Source organism: Rhipicephalus microplus, chromosome 8 (genome assembly GCF_043290135.1).
Source record: "Rhipicephalus microplus isolate Deutch F79 chromosome 8, USDA_Rmic, whole genome shotgun sequence".
NCBI classification, from domain to species: Eukaryota; Metazoa; Arthropoda; class Arachnida; order Ixodida; family Ixodidae; genus Rhipicephalus; species Rhipicephalus microplus.
Window position 1 is genome coordinate 127347770 of NC_134707.1, and position 23281 is coordinate 127371050.

Sequence of the window (23281 nt, forward strand, 5' to 3'; positions counted from 1 at the left end):
GGATACTGTTTTGAACAGCATTAGAAACGCTGGCCTTGTGTTAAACTCGAACAAATGCCACTTCGGAGACCGCCAGACGCTTGTGCTCGGGCATCTCGTTGACAAGGGTGGCATCCGTCCTGACCCCCAGAAGACAGCAGCAGTTGAGGCGTTCAATGCACCCAGTTCCGTCAAGGAGCTTCGTAGTTTCCTGGGGCTTTGTTCGTACTTCCACCGCTTTATTCCGAAGTTTGCCGACGTTGCGTATCCTCTCCCATGCCTCTTAAAAAAGGACAGTTCCTTTGAGTGGACTCCGGAGTGCGATTCTTTATTCCGTCAATTGCAGTTTTTGCTGACGTCACGACCCGTCCTTCAGCACTTCAGCCCTACTGCTCCGACAGAGCTTCATATGAATGCTAGCGGCATAGGTATTGGAGCCGTTCTAGTACAACGTTACGGTGACCGCGAACACGTCATCGCACACGCAGGTCACTCCCTAAGCAGGCCGGAACGAAACTACACTGCCACGGAACAAGAATGCCTGGCGGTAATATTAGCAATTCAGCAGTTTAGGTCTTACATGTACGGAAGCCCATTCACAGTCGTAACCGACCACCACTCGTTGTGTTGGCTTGTCAACCTTCGTGACCCTTCTGGCTGCCTTGCGCGCTGGGCACTCCGGCTACAAGAATACAGTTTTGCCGTCGCTTACAAGAGTGGTCGTCGACATGCTGACGCGGACTGTCTTTCACGTATGCCACACAGCACTGCGGACTGTGAATCTAATGACCTTGACCAGCTTGTAGCGTCTGTGTCTCCTACATTCCTGGAGTACCCGAGCTTCAGAGCAGAACAGCGGAAAGACGCTAAACTAGCACCACTATTCGCCGATGCACCCGCTTTCGCTACTGCACGCTGTTTCTGTATGCGTGATGGACTGTTGTTCAAAATAAACCTCTCCAGCAGTGGCACGCGTTTCCTTCTAGTGGTCTCGGAGAGCCTGCGAACAGTTCTTATGAGTGTCATGCACAAAGACCCTACATCTGTACATTTAGGTTTGGTGCGGACGCTTCACCGGACTAAAAAGCGTTTTTATTGACCTGGTATGCAGAAGTTCGTTAAGAGTAATGTGGCAACCTGCATGCGATTTCAGCGTCACAAACGTTCATCAACTGGTTCAGCTGGTCTTCTACAGCCGATGCCAACTCCAAGCGTCCCTTGCGAACAAGTCGGGATTGACTTTCTGGGGCCCTTTCCAAAATCGGCTAAGGGCAACTGATGGATAATTGTTTTCGTCGACTACCACACACGCTACTGGGAGACGGCGGCCGTCCCCTCCGCAACTGCCAGTGAAGTCTCGTCGTTTTTGCTACAGTACGTCATCCTCCGACATGGCCCATCTCGCCTGTATATCAGCAATCGTGGACGACAATTCACAGCGGATGTCGTGGAGGAGCTACTCCGTTTGTGTGAATCCCGCCTGCGTCACTTGACACCATACCACCCCCGAACTGATGGGCTGACAGAGTGTACCAACCACACCATTATGAACATGTTGTCTATGTATGTTTTATGCAACCCCAAGAACTGGGATGACGTCCTTCCGTTCATTGCTTACGCGTTCAACACCGCGAAGCATGAGATTACAGGTTATAGCCATTTCTTTTTGCATTATGCACGTTCGCCACGCCATACAATCGACACAATCTTACCTTTCTGTGATCACGACAACGTCACTGTCGCCGAGACTATCTGCTTCGCCGAAAAGACGCGTCGCATAGCTCAACTGTGCACATTGGCATCGCAGGACAAAGCGAAAGCACGCTATGACATTCACTATCAACCAGTGATTTATCGCCGTGGTGATCTGGTGGGGTTGTGGACTCCAATGTGCAAGCGCGGGTTATTGGCCACTTATGATGGACCTTTTGTCATTGTCAACAGACTTACAGAGGTCAACTATGTAATAGCTCGTCTCACGGCGAGTGGTCGACGAGCTGCTAAAACTCAAGTGATTCATGTTGTCCGCCTGAAACTGTACACGCCACGACAACTCGACTGACTCGTCCGGCGGCCTTCGTCTGCTCGGAGAGGAATGTTGCGCACATGCACGAAGACAACGAAGCGTATACGGTGGACGCACTTGTCGCCCGGAGCGAAAAAGGAAGAAAAAGATAAGGAGGATCTCTAACCAGTAGGCCGCTTCTGAGCTGCCCCTCACGACGTAATAAACGGCCCCTTTCAACCTCTACGGGTCTTTTTCAAACGTAACAATATTATAGGCCAGGCAAATTGACGAATACTTTTTTTTCACCACAGTGTCCCGGCCAGATGCAGCTTTCTAATAATGTGAGAGCACAATTGAACACTATCCACTGATAAATTTTAAAGCGCATACCACTAGAGTTCAACACAGCCTTGTTTATTAAAGAAGAGCAGCACTTGTCCTATGTAGTTCTTATTTTTTGAATTATATTTGTGCTGTTTATTATTATGCACGTGCCCCAATTTTGCCCAGCCTAATGCTATTTTCACTGGAGTACATTGGCTTTAGGCCAGGTCTATCTACGCAGGATGCTATGAAAATTGTTAAGACTCGAATTTTAAATAATCATACCAGAGACACCAGTGCGATTCTAGACTTGAATATAAAAAAGCGTTTGATAATGCCCGTCATGATTCTATTTTAGATGCGATCTCTAGTCTCAACCTAAGTTCCTCATTTCATGTGTTTGTCAGATCCTTCCTGAGTAGTCGAAAACCATACTTAAAGTTGGCGATCTAGAATCTGATGTGCAAGTGCTCTGGTATAGAAGCACTCCACAGGGATCTGTTCTATTACTTTTACTTTTTAACATCGGCGAGGTTGGTCTCTCAAATCAGCTTTCTGGAATTTCAGATGTTCGTCACACAACTTATGCTGATGATATCACCATTTAGTGTAGAGGAGGAAGTGATGGCACTGTAGAGGCTGCCCTGCAAGAAGCCATCGACATTACCGACAGTTTTCTGGAGGACACAGGCCTTCCCTGCTTTCCGGAAAAGTCTGAGCGTCTCCTCTTTAACCCGGTGAAGACGAGCTGTCGACCGTTAGGCTGGCAGAAAGAACGCAGGAAAATAGGCTGTCTGCCTCAAAAGCGGGGAGGATAATTCTCACGGATATGAGTATTCCACCAGCTCAGATTAAAGTTCTGTACTAAGGGTTGACTAGGAATCAGAAGGAGAACATCATTTTCTTGGCTGCTCCACGGAACATGCATTACCAATGAAATGTTGGAAGGAGGAAAGCACGCGCTTGTGCCCTTCTCCGCCAAGTTACGGATCTCGACGGGGAAGCCTGTTTCGTAGACGTAGCGCAATATGATGACCAGAGAGACTGATTTAAGATAGTCGCAATCAACCACAAAGGGGTTACAATTATCGCGGCGTCGAAATGCGCCAAAACTGTCAATGCAGCTGAGCAGGTTGCCATTGCGTTGACTTCTTTAGATCAGCGTCATGAACATATATTTAGTGACTCTAGAGCTACTATTCGTGCCTTCAGTGTTGGAGCTGTGTGGAAAGAGGCCCCAAACATACTCGGTGAGAAGTTGCTTACAACACAGGATCTTACATGGTTCCCGGCCCACAGGGGAAACATGGACGGAGAGATTGAGATTAGCAATCTAAATGAGTTCGCTCACTCGAGGGCGTGAGGGTTACCTGTCCATGGCCATGGAGGGCCTTTGGAGGTTTTGGAACTGGAGGTTTTGTAAACAGGGATCCGCCAACTACATACAATAAAATTGCCCAACATGTCACTATGGAGAAAAAATCTTTTCACCTCCACCGAGAAAGCTGAATAGAGTGCAGGCACTTACATTGCTATTACTTCAAACAGAAACGTACCCTAACCCTGCATTTTTCCACAAGCTTTACCTTAAGGTGTATTTAACAAACTCATGCAAAAATGTGGTAGTTTAGCCATCTTACATCACATGCTCTGGGAGTTCCCTTCGGTACGCAGCACTGATAGAGCATCGTCCAGAAAGTAGGACTCCGCTCAGCGGAGTACGGACATAACATCACCACTCTAGTCCAGACAACTCACGGTGTGGCGCTAGACCTCGGCCTTACTGTCCCGTCGTGAAAGCAGCTCACCGTCTGCCAGGGCACGCGCCTTCGGATTTTCACAATATAGTTTTCCCAAACCAAACTAATAGAATACGTTCACAGGTGCTTTGGACACGTCATTGCTAGCATTTCTGGACAGTTTCACAAAATTGGTCAACAAGAAAAAGTGCTGTTTCATTGTAATTACATGAAACGTTAACATAGTATTGACTCTGTCATCAGTTATTTCAAATATATGCAATGTATTTTGTATATTTTAGAAAACATTGTGTTGATTATGACTTAGGCGTATATTTGGGCTCATTTGTTCGCGTTTGTTCTATCACCGTTGCAAACGCAACCTTGTTTTGCTGGTAAGTTTTGAATAAAATTTATAGGGTTCTCGAGTAAGTACACCACACGTACTGGTCGCGTAATGCGTAAAACAGACAGCCGGTGGCCAGCAACAGGAATTACAAACTTCTTAGTCATGCTTCGAAAACAGTGAGGAAACGTTTGGTGGAGGAACGAAATTACGAAGTTCATATGGATATAATCGAATTGACTCGCACTTAATCGGGTAAACTGAAGGTCCTTCAGCGAGATCTTCATCCTGCAGTGGACTAATACAGGTATATAACGGTGATTTTTATTACACCACGCGACTATTATCTGTTCGTTACGTTTTGTTCATTCAGCTATCTTTTCCTAGTGGCCGCTTCCTTACTTACGGCAGTTTTTAGTAACGTAAGTATGCATTACCACAGAAATACAATTATGACAACATTCAAGGCTAAGCATGAGGTGCACTTGCTGTGATAGGGGTACGTATGTTTCAGCTCTTCCACTCGACGAGTCACTTTCTCAATCCTGTGCTCGGCATTTTCTTGTATTCCACGTAGATTCCACCTCACGAACCATCCGGACACAGCAACGCCTGATGGAGAAAATTGGTGTTGACTACATCACTCCTACAATGCAAGATGCCATCGCTTTATCCTGTAGCAACATGCCTGCAAGACTATTCGGAAGCCACTTACGATCACCTCTGTGACTGTAGACCAACCCTCATTATATTGCGTGATGGCGAGGAAAAGACTCGTTACTGATAATAAATTGCAATAATGTGTATTACGTAAACTTTGCACTTTAACTTACAATATTATAAAGCTTTCGCAAGGCTTTATGCAGTTTTTTTTTTCAAACGCACTCATTCATATTAGTTGACTAGGGCCTGCATGTTACTAGCCCATTGATATTGCCTTGTTGAATTATAATCCACATTTCCTATTCCAACAAAGAAAACCTTAAATTTTCTCCATCTTATGACCCTAAGATGCAAAATGCACTAGTGTATCTAGGAACAATAATCGCAAAACCACCTGGCACGCCAAATAGACAACACGACACGGTTTTGACGGCCTTCATCTCACGATGTTGTTCAGATATCTAACAGCTACGTCATGCGAGCTATGACTACGTCATGCGAGCTACGCCTCCGGTAGCCAAGTCGTTTGAGGAAGGCACTGTCTGTAGTAGTTGTTTGTAGCCTGAGTTGACCCGCAGGATTGAGCATCTGGCCATTTTTTAGAATACGCTTTACATTGCCAAATCGAAGAGACCGGTGGGAGCCGAGCGCCAGATAATGTCTGTAGGCCGCTTACTATGCGTCGCAAAGGTGCCATTTTGTGTATTCACCTTCCTGGTTGTTAAGCTGGTCGACGATGTGGGTACGCTTTGAACACGCGTTCCCCGAAGAGACAGGACGCACACAGCGCAATTATCAACTGCTTTATTATTAGGAGGAAAGCGTCGCAAATATACGCCAAAGCATGTGACGCAGGGCATGTGCATTACAAATCAAAGAGGATTAAAAGATGCGAACTCTTTCTGAGATATTGAAATGAAGGTGTGCTTACACATGAATGTACCTGTTCCTAAAACGGTAGGGCTCGTACTATATGCGTCCCGTGGATTGATTATGGTTGATTGGTAGATTATGGCTTAACTGGTCATTTACTACCCTGTTTTTATAGAGCACCGGCATTGTGTGAGAACATCCTGAACCACGGACTTAAGCCATTTTTCGGTGGGGGGGGGGGGGACGAGCATACAGATGTCGTCGCCTGTCAATTCGCGCTCTTGACGCCAAGACTGGCCAAGGCAAAAGAATAAGTTGAAAATGACCAGGGGGCGGTGTGCCACCTTTTCGTTACACCACTGTCCTGAACACAGTGAGCCTGTCCGACTTGTCAATATTCGGTGAAACAAGCAAACTTTTTGTGTGAATGTGGAATGGAGAATATCTACGCAACGCTGGGAGTATGCACGCCGAATACAATCGCCGATTACGTTCGCCGCATTATGCCCGCTCAATATATGAAACGAGAAGCTACAAATGACGCCGGAGCTAATCTCGGGTAGTCCGTTGACTCGTCAAGGGGAACGCCTGTCATAATAGTTCCGATGGAAGCGTGGGAAGCTGTGGTCTGAATTTTTTTAGCTGAATAAGCAAGCTCTACGCTCTGATATAAGAAATTCGCCTACAATGAGGCATTTGAAGTGGTGTGCTCCTTGGGGACACGACATAAAACAATCTCAGAAGAAAAAAGAAGAGATGGATGACTTTTGATAGCTTCCGATAGATGCCAAGAAAAAAAACCACTGCTGATAATCCATAATAGCGACCCTTTTGCCAGGAAGGACCAGTCGCTCTTGAGGTCTTAATGATCAAGATTACACCCATCCTACGAAACATGACAATATGGCAATGATAAAAGCTCAAGGAGAATGTTAATTTTATCACTACCACACAATCGATTGATTGCAGACTTATTTAATGAGCTTTCTCAAGATAAATTTAAATAATTAAATCTATGTGGGCCCAATAAAAACTTTGTTTTTGAATACCTACCATACAAGGCTATGTTAGATTTTAGCCAGAATATAGATTTGAGGTATTCAGAAGATATGAACGTACTGGCAAAAACAAATGTTTGAGCAGGATCAGCTATATTGTCGGTAGCAAGAAATATGCGTTTTCCTGAGTGTGTGCTGAAGTGCACTGGTGTTTTATAGCAATAAAATGCCAGAACGTCTTTTATCAGAAGCTACTTAGTATGAGTACTTAGGCTTCCACGTAACAAGTGATCTGTCGTGGTCAAAACACCTTTACAAAGTTTTAGGAAATTGCAGGTATAGTTGTTCTTCTTAAGGCGTGCAATAAAATTGTCCACACCAGCAGTTCGTTTGTTGGCATATAAAACACTCGTCCGTCCTGTTTTACATTACTAGGACATTATATGGGACTCGTTAGCTAAGACCGACATAGCAAAATTAGAAAGCTTACACAAAAAAGCTACTAGATTCATCTACAATATGTGTGTATGGCCGTACTTGAGTCACTAACCTTGTATCTCTTAGTGGCCTTCCTGCTATAAGTAATCGAAATTGTGTGTGTCGTTTAAAATTCTTTTTTCCGGCTTATCAAAGGTCGGTACCAGATAGACACGTCGCAACTTGCATATACGAGGGGCTGAGCTACTAGGCGCACACAGTCACTTGCCGTTACTCCATTCACTACACGTGTCAACTGTTACATTTACTCTTTCTTTCCAAGAACGATAGTATATTGGAACAAACTGCCTGATAAAACTGTTACACAAGTTTCACTATCACAATTTGAGTCCCACTTTCTATAGTAATACGTTTTCTTGTCTAGCTGAGATGTTTTGTGTGTTTTTTGTTTTTTTTTACTTGTGCTAAACAAATTCTTTGCTCAATTTGAAATTTATTATAGTAAAGTCCTGGCTTTTTTCTTCCTTTCTCGAAAGTACCTCTATAAAGATAATTATATGTTCGTTTTCCATTGTTATATTTTGTTGAGTTCACCAGTCATGTACCAAGCTGCCAGGATCTTAAAGAAAGATCGCAGTATCTATAAATAAATAAAGATAAATCAATGTGACTGTAATCAGCATTGATGTGTACTGCTTGAAAGCGGAATAAGTTGTCGGTATCCCTGTGACATTGTCTGCCCTTATACGTGACAGAAAATCTGTGCTCTTGGAGGCGCAACGCCCAACAAACCAGCGTGCTAGACGGGTCGCGCAGTCCCACAAGCCAGCATAGTGAGTGTTGTTCGGTCACTATCGTGAACTCGCAGCCATGTCTTAGCTTCAGAAGTGTTCGGAAGTGTTCGGTCAAGGTAGATTCAGAAGTGTTCGGTCACTATCGTGAACTCGCAACTTCTGAATGGCAAAAACTACTGCTAAGCACTCGAGCTCGGTGATAGTGTAGTTATTCTTTGCTCTGGTCAGTGTAGAATTGTCATATGCTACGACGTGCTGGTGGCCGTTCCACAGTTGAACCAGCACAGCACCAACACCTAGCCCACTAGCATCAGTATGCAGTTCAGTGAAAGAGTCAGGGTAAAATGCCTCAGGATGGGTCCTGAAGTCAATGAAAACTTCATCTGTTGAATTGTAGCCTCAAATTTATCATCCCACAAGTACGTTGTGTCTTTATGGAGAAGGTACGTCAGTGGGGAGGCAAATTGCGCGAAGTTTTTGATAAATCGACGGATATATGAGCACAGAACCAGAAAATTTCGCAGGTCCTTGTGAACCACTACGAAGTTGTGAACTACTACGATCTTCTGTGGGTCTGGTCGTAAGCCTTTTTGGTCCAAGGGAAAGCCTATTACGAAAGCGTCACATTTTCGAAAATGGCACGTTTTTTGAGTTTGAAACAAGTCCAGCTTCGCGTATGCAATCAAACACAAATGACAAGCGGTGGTTGTGCTCTTCAATAGTCTTTCCGTAGATAACAACGTCGTCTTTATTTGTTTTTTAGTTTATTAGAAACAATTACAAGATTGTCCAAGGAGACATGGCAAAGGTAAACATTACCTGATCTAAATAGCACATGCTAATTTCTCATTTAGGTTCACGGAGTACTGTATCCACAAATCTCTCGAATGTCGCTAGGGCATTGCACAAACCGAAAGCCGTAACGTTAAACTCAAGGACACCGTCAGGTGTAACGAAGGCCGTCTTCTCCTTGTATGAGGGATGCATAGTAATTTTCCAATACCCAGAAGACAAGTCGATCAACAGAAGAAAAAGAGGAGGTGGAATGCAGGCAGTCCAGGGCTTCATGTATACGTGACAAAGGGTTGACGTCTTTTTTATAATGGCATTTATGAGGCGATAGTCTGCGCAAAATCTCTAAGAATTGTCCTTCTTCCTGACTAGAAGGACAGGAGCTGCCCATGGACTACACGATTGTGGTATGACGTTGGCATAGTGGTTAGAGCATCCGCCTCGCATGAAAAAGGTTCGTGGTTCAAATCCCGGCGCCATGCCGTTCCCAACCGGATAAAAAAATCCGCGTAGTGATGGAACTGCATTAAGAAGCGCGGGATGCGGCCTCGCCGGTAACCACAGCCGGGAACGCACTCCTTCATCAGAGAAGGATTGGCCACCCTGGTGCAGTATGTGTCCATAACCTCCCACATGCATACGTCAAATAACTCACGGCCCTCAGTCCCCAGCAGCTGCGAAGCAACTGACCACGGTGGCGGTCAGATCTGCAACGCAGCAGAGGGTGCTCAAAATCTCTGGATTCAGACAGGCTGCCATTGGAACCTGAATTTGGCAACGTTTAACGCTAGAACCTTACCTAGTCAGGGAAGTCTAGCTGTACTATTCGAGGAGCTAGAGGTTGTTAAATGGGATATAATGGGGCTCAGTGAGGTTAGGAGGACAGATGAGGCCTATACGGTGCTCCAGAATGAGCACGTCCTTTGCCATTGGGGTTTGGCTGACAGACGAGAACTGGGAGTGGGATTCCTATTTCATAGAAACATAGCTGGCAACATAGAGAAGTACTATAGCAATAATAAAAAAGTGGTAGGTATCGTAATTAAACTGAATAAAATATACAAGGTGAAGGTGATACAGGTTTTCGCGCCTACATCCAGCCATGATGACGCTTCAGTTGAAAGCTTCTATGAAGACGTGTAATCGGCAAAGAGTAGGGTAAAACACAGTATACTATACTGATGGGAGACTTTAATGTAAAGGTAGGGAAGAAGCAGGCTAGAGACCAGGCAGTAGGAGATTATGGCATCGGTTTTAAAAACGCCAGAGGAGAGCTACTAGTAGAGTTCACAAAACGCAATAATTTGCGGATATTGAGTACCTTCTACCGAACACAAGGAAACCGCAAGTGGACATGGAGAAGCCCTAATGAAGAAAATAAGAACAAAATAGACTGTATAATGAGTGCCCACCCAGGTATGGTGCAGGATGTGGAAGTGGTTGGCACGTTACGATGCAGTGACAGTGCTATGGTAAGGTCGCGAATTCGCCTAGGCTTGAAAAAGGAACGACAGAAACTGATAGGCAAGAACGCAATCAATGAGCTAGCACTGAGAGGGAAAGTACAGGAATTGCTTCAAAAGAGGTACTCGGTTCTTAGTGAGGAAACCAACCTTGGCGTAGATACAATAAATGCTAATCTGACGAGTATCATTACGGAGTGTGCAGTGGAAGTTGGAAGCAGGGTAGTTAGTCAGGACAATGGCAGGCTTTACTAGGAAACGAAGAATCTTATTAAGAAGCGTCAAATCATGAAAGTCTCAAGCCCAACAGACAAAATAGAACTGCCAGAGCTTTCAAAGTTGATTAATAGGCGTAAGGTATGCCATATAAGAAGGTATGTCGTGGAGATAACTGAACATGCTCTGAAAAACGGAGGAAGCGTCAACGCAGTGAATAGGAAACTTGGGATAGCCAAAACTCGGATGTATGCACTAAGGGACAAAAAAGGCAAAATAACTACCAATATGGATAAGATTGTTAAAATTGCGGAGGAGTTTTACAGAGATCTGTGCAGTAGCCGGGACAACCATGACCTTAATACTACAAGAACTAGCAGTAACACAGATGACACCCCACCAGTAACGCTGTTAGAAGAAGTCAGAAAAACTTCGGAGAGCATGCAAAGAGGCAAAGCTGCTGGTGAGGATAAGATGACATCACATCTGCTGAAAGATGGAGGACAGATTGTGTTAGAAAAGCTAGCCACCCTGTTTACGAGGTGCCTCCTAGCGGGAATTGCACCACAGTCTTGGAAGAATGCTAACATCATATTTATACATAAGAAATGATATTACAAGGACTTGAAGAATTACAGGCCGATCAGGTTGCTCTCTGTAGTATACAAGCTATTTACAAAGGTAATTGCTAACAGAGTAAAGAAAACATTGGAATTCAATCAACCAAAGGAACAAGCAGGATTTCGAACAGGCTACTCAACAATCGACCACATTCATACTATCAATCAGGTAATAGAGAAATGCTCAGAATATAAACAACCACTATACAAAGCCTTCATACATAACGAAAGGCGTTTGATTCAGTAAAAATATCAGCCGTCATGCAGACACTGCAGAATCAGGGCGTCGATGAAGTATAAATAAAAACCCTGCAAGAAATCTACGAAGGATCAACTGCTACCGTAAGGCTTTATAAAGAAAGCAACAGAATACCAATCAAGAAGAGTGTAAGGAGGGAAGACACAATCTCCCTGATGTTGTTTACAGCGTGCTTACAGGAGCTTTTCAGAAGCCTAGAATGGTAACAGTTAGGGATAAGAGTTATTGGAGTGCCTTAGTAACCTGCGCTTCGCCGATGACATTGCATCGCTCAGTAACTCAGGCGACCCATTGCAACTCTTGATTACGGAGTTGGACAAGGAGAGTGTAAAGGGGGGTCTTAAAATTAATCTGCAGAAAACGAAAGTAATGTACAAAAACCTCGGAAGAGAGCAGCGCTTCAAGATAGGTAATAGTGCACTTCAAGTTGTAAAAAAACTATGTCTACTTAGGGCAGGTAATAACCGCGGAGCCCAACCACGAGATTAAAGTAACTAGAAGAATAAGAATAGGTGGAACTCGTTTGGCAAGCACTCTCAAATTATGACAGGTAGATTGCCACTATCCATCAAGAGGAACGTATATAACAGCTGTATCTTGCCAGTACTTAACTATGGAGCAGAAACCTGGGGATTTACTAAAAGGGTATAGCTTAATTTGAGAACGACGCAGCGAGAAATGGAAAGAAAAATGGTAGGTGTAACCTTAAGAGACAAGGAGAGAGCAGGTTGGATTAGGGAACAAACGGGGATTAAGGATATCATAGTTGAAATTAAGAAGAAAAAATCGACATGGGCCGGGCATGTAGCGCGTAGACAGTATAACCGCTGGTCGTTAAGGGTAACTGACTGGATTCCCAGAGAAGGCAAGTGGGTTAGGGGGAGACAGAAGGTTAGGTGGGCAGATGAGATTAAGAAGTTTGCGGGTGTAAATTGGCAGCAGCAAGCACAGGACTGGTTTAACTGGCGGAACATGGGAGAGGCCTTGGTCCTGCAGTGGACGTAGTCAGGCTGATGATAATGTTGATCATGATGATGATGATGATGTGCTATACATCACTACGCACGACCTAAACATTGCAGGCATGTCATGTAGGTACGAATACATCAAGTGCCAGCAGTGAAAATGTAGTAAAATGAAATCTATTCAAACATAGTTTATTATTTTATTTATTTATTTATTTATTTATTTATTTATTTATTTATTTATTTATCGATACCGCAGGCCAATATGCTGGCCCATGCAGGAGGGGCAAATGCAATAATACAATGACGAGGCATTCACAAAAAGACTAACAATGCAAGAAGAAAAACGTACAATGCAAGACGCATGGGATTCACGGCACAATTGCCAGTAATGTTTAAACACTAAATATTAGAAGAAGTGGTTTTCCAATTCTTTTGTAAAGGTTTCCGATTGTATGACATGAACACGTAAAGAGTTCCATTCTTTTATGGTGCGCGGAAAAAAACTGTTCATGTGAGATTTGGTTTTGGCGAATATAGGCGTGAGAGAAAAGCTGTGTCTGTGTCTTGTCGACCGTGTGTTTGGGCGCGCTAAAGATGAGGCTTCTGAAGGCCAATTTTTCCTTTTATTATGTTGTGCAGGAACTGTAGGCGACTAAGTTTACGGGGATGTTCTAGTGAGCTTATTTTATTAGTAAGCATTAGAAGTGAACGGGAATGCTCTCTTTTGTATTTTCCAAAAGTAAATCTCACATGCTCCAAATTCATGATGATATATTGCATTTATCAGGGCAGGATAGAAATGGTACGCAAGCAGCATCACGGGCTGCCGCCGATGAAATTAGGAGTAATTTAGAACAGCCGGCAGAAGGCTATCGTTTTTCGACATCTGCAACGAAGCATTCAGATACCGGGCAATTTATTTCGGTAAAAATGCAAGGCAGTGTTTCGGCTCAAGCAGGAGGGGCATTACAGCGAGTCTGTCAGTCAGACAACAAACTTTATTTAGGTCCTAAGGAACTACACAGTCGTAGTTGTGGGCCGCGCTCACGTTGGAAGCTGAAGAGCACGGTCCTCCACCCATTCGCAGGTCTTTTGTACAACCCTTAGTTCTTTGTGTAGATCGCCGCTTCTGAGGGCTTCCTTCCAGTCTTCTTGTTTTGTTAAAATAAGCATTTTTCCACAACATCTGAGCTGACAAACAATACTCATGGCACACAGGGCTGTTTGGATCGATGTCCAGAACAAAGCGACTGAACGTTCCTCTCGAAGGGAAAGACGCCGTTTCTAACATTCTCTGGGCTGAAGATGAAAGTCTAGTCAGTTTTGGGCGTGGCAGTAGGACTTTCCTGTGCCCAAGCTGATGGGGTTTCAGAATTTTGTGAAAAGAAAATAGAGTAATGCGTTGAAGTTATGCTCCCAAGCCAGCGAGATAAAACATGCATAAACATTGCTGCTTACGGTTAACCTAATGCACACAAAAATCCCTCTTCGAGATGATGATAACCATGATGACAATGATGGTGATGAAAACTTTATTGAGGTCCAGAGAAGAAACATGGGAGACCCCTGCTACCCTGCTAGTCTCACATAGGAACCGCCAAGTCGACCTTGATGGCCCATTCACAGGCGCTCTAGACGGCTTGTCAAAGCAGACATGAAATGCCTTGTGTACAATGTACCAATGCGAAGCGACTTTCGTTGTTTTCTACTCATGATGAAAAACCATGCTTGTAAGATTTTTCGACTATCGAAAGTTGGCCTAAGAAACATTCGTGACTGTACCCTGTTCTTCTCGAATCGGGCTCACATAGAGATGAAGTTAAACTCATAATATTTTTCACTGCGAGATCATCCTGCGGTAGTATAAAGCAATTATTTTTTCTGCATTTCGTAGCGTATGTATCTTGTTTGGTAGCGCCAGTGGGAATGGGGAATTTTCGCCTGCTTATTTTACGCAACTAAACTTCACAGCTTCTTTGTAGAGCCGCTCAGGTTCCGTAACTCCCTTTTCAGTATGCAAAACTCAGCCTTTAGTAAGATGCTATACTATTGTACGCTAATGTTTTATTTCTTCCATGCAACATGAATGCACTCGACCTGATGAAAGCACTGAATTTGAGTGTGGTCGTCAAATTTTGTATGTTTACCGAATGTTCTCGTACTTACAAGTGCCACAAAATTTGGGGGACCCTTAAGCTTCGCCTTTAAGAGTTGAACGCGACAGAAAAATCCGGCCCCTAGTGCGCCCTCCAACCCCTAAGTTTTTTTCTGGCTCCGTTCAGCCAGCAATTGGGAGTTCTCCTGCCGCTTCCGTCGCATTGCCCCAGCAAGCCGTGCTTTGCTCTCTGTCTTTTGCACCTCGGTCTTGCGTGGCCGCCCTCGTAGTCCAGCACCAGTTCACACAAATGCTGCATGAAATGTCGCATATAAGGCAGTGTGTAGTGCTCCCAGTTGCTCGGGCTTGAACTCTAGCATCGTTTTCGCTCGTTAGTTGTGGGACACTACTTGACACGAATGTCCCTCCCGCAGGCACTCATTGATGAGCAAGGCTGTGCAGTGCGGCCACTGCCCTCTGCTAGAATGGCACTGTGCTGTAGTCGAGATACATTTTCCACAATGTCTCATGGATGACACACAAACACACACGCGCGCGGGCACATGTGAATGGTACATAGAGGTTTTTGATCTAAAGCAAGAGTCGGATGGCCTCCAAGATACACGCCACGCGTTCGCCATCTCTGAGGCCATAAAGAGTCTCACAATGCCTCACAGATGGCCGCACATTCTGTAGCGTTTGCTTGTTTGCTTGATTAATGCCTCTGGAAAAGCATGATATGTTTGCCGCTAGGTGGACATAGTTGTTTATTTTCAGAGAGGTTTGAAAGCTCCTGTGCGTGTTTAGTGGCGATGGCTGCACTATCCCGGCCTTTTTTGGCATAGTTTAAAGGCCTGCCAAATGCGCCTACAAATCATTGAATGGGCTCGTTTTCGTCGTGACACCTATCGAACAAAATGCGTGAAGGAGACTCCTTCTACTACGTGGCACTTGTGTAGCCTTTTTTTTTCTCAAGGAAGCTGCAAATAACAACGTGGGTTTGTGTTAGGACACCTGCTTGTCACGCGAACGGCCTGGGTTTGCTCCTTAATGGGACCAGAACATTTATTTTTTTTAATTTTTTTGCTTCCTTCTCGATTTTTCGCTCACAGACAATTTCTCACTGACAACCATTGGTGCTGACACTGATGGCGGAATTTCTGCGACGCGAGCTTTCTAACGCTATCGCGTTAAAACCACCACTGCTGTTACGTACAGCAACACCAGATTCAAATGCGACATCACATTTCGCGTAATGATTTGTACGCACGGTTGTTTAATATAATCACGTTGGTTTACGTAGAATCTGGTCACTTAAAATAATGTGGGCTTTTATCTACGCGTTCGAGTCAAAATTACACGGGCACAACCCAAACTCCAGATGGGCGAAACACAGGCATCGTCACTCCTTAGCTTTAAAGGGGTCGTGAAAAGGTCTCTTCTAAAACATCGACGAATGAAGCTTAATCACCAGCATTCACACGCACTAAATTGGTGACGTCAGCTTAAGTATACCAGACCTACATGGACGCTTTGCCTATCGAGGAGCGCGGAACTTGGCATTTCGCGTGCGTGCAATTGGAACTCCCATGTGCGTTCTTGCAATTCGCAGTGCGTGCCAACTCCTCACATCCAATTAGGCAGCCCTGTTGTGGGACGCGGATCACGTAAGGCAAACTGCAGTGGAGATCGCGTGCGCTTGCAGATGTCGTGGAGTTCCAATTTTCTCGATAGGCAAAGGGCCCATGCACGTCTACTCGAGCTGATGCACAGGCTGGTGCTACGTATACTCGACGACAACCCTTCCCTCAATGAATGTGGTTTAACTGTAGCACCCGTATTTTCAACACGAAATATAAAAGTTCCTTCTTTAGTTTACTACATGGAACTATTCGAGACAGGACGCAGCTAACACCATAAAGATATTAATATTTCTTTCCATTTCTTCATTTGGCATCGCGTTTTTCAACGCGCGAGGAAGTCCCGCCTTTTTACGTGTACCTCAAAAGCTATGCTTTGTCTGTGTCAACATGAAACGCTCATAGTGAGCCCCCGTCATTTTCTGCAGCATTACGAGACCAGCCGCAATTACGATTGCTTCGCGTAGGGCTTCGCATAGCTTTCCCTTCAGTGCCGAGAAAAGTTGTCGCCGAGTATAGTTAGCGCGTGTGGCCACCCATGGCGCTGCATTGTTGTTTAAAAGCGACTTTTCCACGACCCCTTTAACTTGTCCCGTTTTGATTGGTGAGCACTGTATGTTCCAAGCATGCTTGCGCAGTCCATCCCAATGGCAAGATGGTTTTTGGGTGCAGCACGCAAGTAGATGCAAGGCTAAGCTTGGAAGCCCTAGTACGTCAGACGAACTCGCACGAGTTATTATTCAAACTGCACACAATGTGCAAGAACACCAGTATTCTGCTGGTAACGCCTGAACTGCTCAGTCAAGTGCAGAGCTACGGTTGTAGAAAAGTGGCACATGCTGCAGCAGTCATTGGCGAACCATTTTGTGCTAGGAGATGCAAGCGAAGGTACAGAGTAGCAATTACTGTTGAGTAAGCTCGGCTGTTTTAGATGTGAAACATTTCCTTGACTGGCGTGTGTAATGCCGTACGTAAATTCGTACGAAGGAGCTGCAACGCGTTGCCCACGCCGCAGGTGTTGGAACGGTGCCAAGCATACAGTCACCTAAATATACGCAAGAAGGAACTCTGGCGTTAGTGTCGATGGGAGATTCAACAGACGGCGCTTTAGCGTCAGCGACCATCGGAATGATGGGAAGTAATGTGAAAGAACTTATTGTTAGCTAGTTGGTAGAACATTTCAAAAAATTTATTTGGGAGCAAATACATAACCCTTTCACGCACGCACACACAGGCATGATGCACGCAGAGCGCTGTGCGTGTTCGTTACAAAAGTGTGTGTAAGTGTGAATGTGTCAATGTGTCGTGTGTTAGCGCTCAAATTAATTTTTTTTCGAGTGATGGGTAGTTCACGGATTTTTCTAATTTTCGTACTTCTGGCCGCGTGCTTGTTCGTGTGGCTTGGAGCTGTTTTCTCACGACACGAAAATCAGCAAAGGTTCCCTGGTTGCGTTTCACCACCTTATTTATATAAGCTTACTGTTTCAAATCAGGTCAAGAAGTTCAAAAGGTCTCGTTATTTATTTTTTTTTCGAAAACTGAAACTATTAATAAACAAAGCCGCAGGTGCGATTCGCCATGAAGACCAAGCATATCGGTGTACTACCCATCAGTCCTATGGTCACTGAACAATCGCAGTGCCGGAGTCCCCTCTAGTTAATATTAGGAAACACAATGGTTACAAGTATGTCAAGTCGCAGCTGGGTGTTTACGTCACTCTCTTCCTCACCCGCAGCAGCTGAAGGCTTCTCCGCCCGCTCGCAACACACTTCTTTTTCACTTCACCCTCTCCACCACCCGCAACACTCGACCGCACGTTGAGTCAAAATACTCTTTCGGCTTGTTTATCTGAGATGAAACTTACCAGAAACCAAACCTGCCTCCCGTCTCCTTGCGTTTCAAACAAATGTTTATCGAGTAAACGCTACACCAAGTTTAGCTTCAAACCGTTCTTCCCGCACACAGAGTTCCGTAAAATAAACCAGAGGGGACACTGGCGCTGCGATCGTTCAGCGACCATGGGAATTATGAGTACGATATGGATTTGACTAGCCTTCGTGCTTGTGGGTGGTGAACGCACTTAAGGCTTCGTTTATTGCTGTGTTTTGATTTTATTTCGAATAACTAAGCCAACTGTTTTACACTTCTTGACATGATCTGAAGTGGTAAGCCTAAAAGATTATGGTGGTAAAGCGTAACTGCCAAATGTTTGATGACTGATTTTTTTTGTGGCAAAGCAGCTTCGAGCCACGCGAAGCCAAAACGAACGCAAGGTAAGAGTACTATGGAAATTCATTTCATACCCATAATTTTCATGCTCGCTGAAGCGCTATCCTGTGCGTTGTAGCACCCATAGACATTCCATCTAGTGTATATTTAGGAAACTCCATGTTGCACCACCTGTGTAAACGCCCGTTTCAACCGGGTCAACGCCGTGCGCACCGCTACTGCTTCGCATCCCATCAGGGTTTCCTTCGGGGAGATGGTTCATTTTTCGAAATGCTTATCTCAGCGGCTGTTTCCCAAGAAACTTCGCAATGGTAGTACGCGCTTGACTTTGCTTTTCTTCTGTCGCTGTTGTGTAAAGCTCTCTAATTTTTACTTGAAACCCTAAAGCCGCGTTCGGACTGTTGTCGCAATCGTCGTATCAGGCCCGAAAACTCATCGCAAGTTTCGGTTTCAAGAAATATGTCCACTCGTAGCGCTTTCCGGGCATCCCATGATCCGGTTGGACGGAGTGAGGTTGATGTGAATGTTGGCATTTGTTATATTTTACTAGTTTTTCACAAAGTTCGACACCCCCATCATTACTTCTCTTTTGTTAATGCGTCTTTTCTCATTTCTTTCTTTGATAATTTTAAATCAGGCGAAGCGCTTGAACTGATTGACTTACGTTCGTAGCGCTTGCCTCCTCTCGTTCTCGCCCCTCACTCAGCGATATTAGAAGTTAGATCGCCCTCGGTTATCTCGTTTGGTTGGCGTGCACGTGCATGCCAACTATGGGAAAGATAAAGACAGCAAGTTGCAGCGGGCGGAGAACTGTAGCCGCAGCGAGCAACGCCAAACAAGTAAACCATGCATTCGTCGAAGATGGCTTGATCGGGCAACGAATCCTTTCCGCGGCTCCATGGTGTGCTCACCTGGGGATTTCCAGTTTCTCGAAGCTTTTTGAGCGTTTACCACAAAGGGCGACGGGTGAGCATAAAAGTTTGGGCCATTAATTAGAGCAGGTATTGATTTCGCATGAGACATATAGGTAAACCAAGTTCTTTGCAAGCCTGACCGGACTGACAGAATCACAGTGCCGCTTGACTAATTGCTGAAAAGTGCAGCCAAGCATCTGTCGGAAAAATGCGTGTGATGAAAGGCTTGAATTGGGGTTGTCTTGGCTACATATTTTAGTTTATTTTACTTTCGCCATGTAGTTCAAACGATGTCAACTAATTATAGGATGCTTCCTGCTCATGAAATGTTTGTAAACACGGCTTGAAAATGTGTGAGTCTTCTGATTGTGTCACTCAAGTTCACGTGATAAGTTCCAAAAATGATTACAGAGAATGTAGAAGAGTCAACAATTTGACAAGTGAACATCATCTAGACTACGCTGTTGCCCTGAGAAAGACAAGTCAACTTGCCAACACACTGTTTCCAGCGATGTTATTTCTCAAGAAATTTCTGCTCCCTTCAAGCCTTTCCTTGCCTGTGACCTTCAGTCTCCTTCGGTACTCAACTTCTATAAGAATAATATGCGCCGTCATAAAAAATCTGATTAAGTCAAATACAACGTGTCCTACTCGCGATTGTCGATAATGTTCTCTTGGGTTTCAACGTTCGCTCATTATGTCCGTATTTCAGTTGTAAGTTAAAACTGCTTTTGCAGATTGACACCTTCACACTATGTGCATGTCTGTCCTTTTATGTAAAACATACTATAAAGAAGTTCATTTTACTTGTGCCGATCAAACTTTGTCTCACTGAGAAATCACTCAACTTAAGTAACTTTCGCCTCTTCAGAAAACACGAACAAAACTAAAAAAAGATTAACAAAATTGCACAAAAGGCCCCATCGCCCAAGCGGCCAGCGAACCTGAAAAAAGGCACGAACACATTCCGCTTGCATGCGAATTCGGAAAAAAAGGGTTTTTGCGCCAACTCTCCTCATCCCGATTTTCGTCATTTCCCTCTATTTTGAAACGTCACCGATGGAGACGTGAATTTTTTTTGTTCGTGATTTATTTCTAGTAGAATGCCCGGCAACCGCCAGTGGTAAAAGGGGCGCTGCCGCTGCCGAGAGCGAATTAATGGGAGGTATAGGGAGTTTTCGCCCCATAGGCCCCAGAAACTCGGTGCTAATTTCGTTTTCAAGGAACATGCACACTCGCAGCAGTTGCCGGGCATTCTAAGATCAGTTTGAACAGTGGGAGGTCTATGTGAATGTTCGCAATAATCGGGTTTCACAAGGTTTTACAAATAAAAAATTATTTCCGGTAAAAATTTTCTCTTTTGTTTACATGTACGTGTTTGCTTATTTCTTATTTTATTAACTTTAAATCAAGTGAAGTGCGGCAAGTGACTGACTTGAGTTCATAGCGCTTGCTTCTTCTTCTCCTCGCCCCTCGCTGAGCAATACTAAAAGTTAGATCGCGCTCAGTTATCTCGCTCGGTTGCGTGCATACCAACCACGGGAAAAATACAGCAAGTGGTGGCGTGCAGAGAACGGAAGTTGCAGTGAGCTACGCCGAACAAGTGAACCACGCATTTGTCAAAGATGGCTTAATCAGCAATACATGTTTTCCGTGGCTGTGAAGTGTGCTTACCCAGTGATTTCCAGTTCCGCAAAGGTTTCTCAGCATTTCCTAAAGACAACGAGCGAGCCCAAATACTTTGGCCTATTATTTGAGCAGGTATGGATTTTGCATTAGTACTTAAGTAAAGCCTGTTTTTTTCAAGCCTGACTGGAATGACAGAAGTGCGCTGTCACTTGTTTGACTGATGAAGACCGCAGCCAACCTTCGGTCACGAAAATTCGTTTATTGAAAGGCTTGAATTTGGGTTGGTTTGGCTACATAGATTTAGCTTCGTTAGAATTTGGCGTGCCGTTCATTGACATGTTGGGTTTAACGTTCCAAACCACCATATGAATATGAGAGACACCGTAGTAGAGGGCTCCGGAAATTTCGACTACGTGCATTCTAAAAATGTTTACACCCAAAAGGGTGTATTTGTTTTCTCCCATGGGCAACACCCTTTTACCGTGGCTAGGAACACTAAACAATAAGGTGTTTACAAACACCCTGAAACCGTAGAGTGTAAAGAAACGTTACATCCTACCTGAATAGGTCTTTATGAACGCCCCTGAGCTATGGGTGTTGGATGAAGCTACACCCATTCGAGTGGTGTGTAACACTAAAACCCCCTTGAAACGATGGCAGTTATATGGAAAAAATACTTTATCAAATGAAGCGCAATGAACTGGACAACAAAAGCAGAGACACAGGAGGTGACGCTTAGTTTTTTGTGTTTAGGAGAGCCGTTCATAGCACTTGATTCCATCAAATATGCATCACCAACTGGCCCAAGCCTCAATTATTCTCAGGGAGAAGCATGTATGAACCTTCTCTGTGGACGACAGGGAAGAAGGAAGATACTGGTCTCACGCACTGCACTTATACCTGCATGCATGCAGCTGATAAAATAAGGTGCCGTGGTCTTGAATGAGCTGCGTAAGACCAATATTATATTATGTGTAGGTAGACTGGACCAAAAACGACAAAGTAAGACGCGGCAGGCACTTACACACGCACCCACACACAAACGCACCACACCACAGTAGTGCAAGCAGTAACCTGTAGCGTAAGGTTCAACCGAACATAACGCTGAAGCAAAAAACAATTAAGCCCATATGTTCACATCTCCCTTTATTATAGAAAAACTGCAAGTTTGACAAACAGGACTCTGATGGCATTCTGCAAAATTTTGAAATATCTCCCGTGACCAAGTTTTTTTCTCTCTATACTAGAAATCCATTGTTTTCAATACAATAAATCCCCACAACTTTCAAAAACTTTTGCGCTAGTCGGGCAAATGACTGAGAGGTATGGCGTTGATTGACACCTATACATTACAAAAAACACGTAGAAAGAGTGAGCGAGTTTCTGGAGTCACATTTACAATCAATTATATCTTGCAGTATAAATATCGACATTAAAAATGACAACATTTGACAAGGCAGTGTAAGTGGGGTTGTATTATTGTAATGCCAGTGTTGGTATACTTTTAACTGCAAAACCACAGCTCGTCACTGCTGCTTGCATAATCATCTTCAGCTGCTGAGATGACTAGTGCCTTTGAGATAAGTGGGGCGAGGCTGTTCTTTCTGTACAGGAAATTTAATACTGGAAACCTAAAATAAATACACAAGGAACAATGACGGAAATTTCACAGAGTGAAACATAGAGTATGCACACTGCATAACTAACTGCTTTCTCATTTGTAAGCATAAATTAAGTGCATAGCAAGCATAGCAAGCATATAGCAAGCATATGTCACTAAGTCAACTACATTGTCAATTGATGAGCGGCCTCGTCTGAACCCGGACATAGCATCTGGATATATTTCGTAAAACTCTAAGTAACATTCCAGACACGTTAAAATCATCCTTTCCATAATTTTTCCCACACAGCTCGCGAGGGCAATCGGGTGGTAAGAGGAAATGTCCAAAGCTGACCTGCCGGCTTTGAGATGTGGAATCAGGCAACTTGACTTCCATTCCTGTGGAACCATGCCAGTTTGCCAGGAGTCGTTGTACAGCAGCAAGAGTGCCTTCCGAGCTTGATCTTTTAGGTGACATAGAGTGCGGTAAGTGATGCCGTCAGGTCCTGGCACTGAAGAACGTCTACACAAAGCAAGTGCAGCCTTTAGTTCGTCCATTGCAAACAAAATCTCCATTCGAGGATCACGTGAGGATACAGGAAAGTCGGGCGTCTTCGTCCCATTTGAACTTTCCCCGCAGGCAGTTCTTCGACAGAAAGAATCGGCGACATCAATCTCTTCGCAGCGTAAGTAA

The 23281-nt window shown here is 44.4% G+C and overlaps 1 protein-coding gene across 10 annotated transcripts in view; it reads left to right on the forward strand.

The window, feature by feature from the left end:
* LOC119165484 (solute carrier family 26 member 6-like) overlaps positions 1–5211 on the forward strand; it is a 152769-nt gene extending 147558 nt beyond the window's left edge. For all 10 annotated transcript variants that reach the window (XM_075872585.1, XM_075872591.1, XM_037417654.2 and 7 more), the window contains one exon: positions 4974–5211. In XM_075872585.1, coding sequence (XP_075728700.1) covers positions 4974–5125 — 152 coding nt within the window. In that variant the 3' untranslated portion in view covers positions 5126–5211. The remainder of the gene's footprint in view (positions 1–4973) is intronic.
* Positions 5212–23281: the final 18070 nt, after the last annotated feature.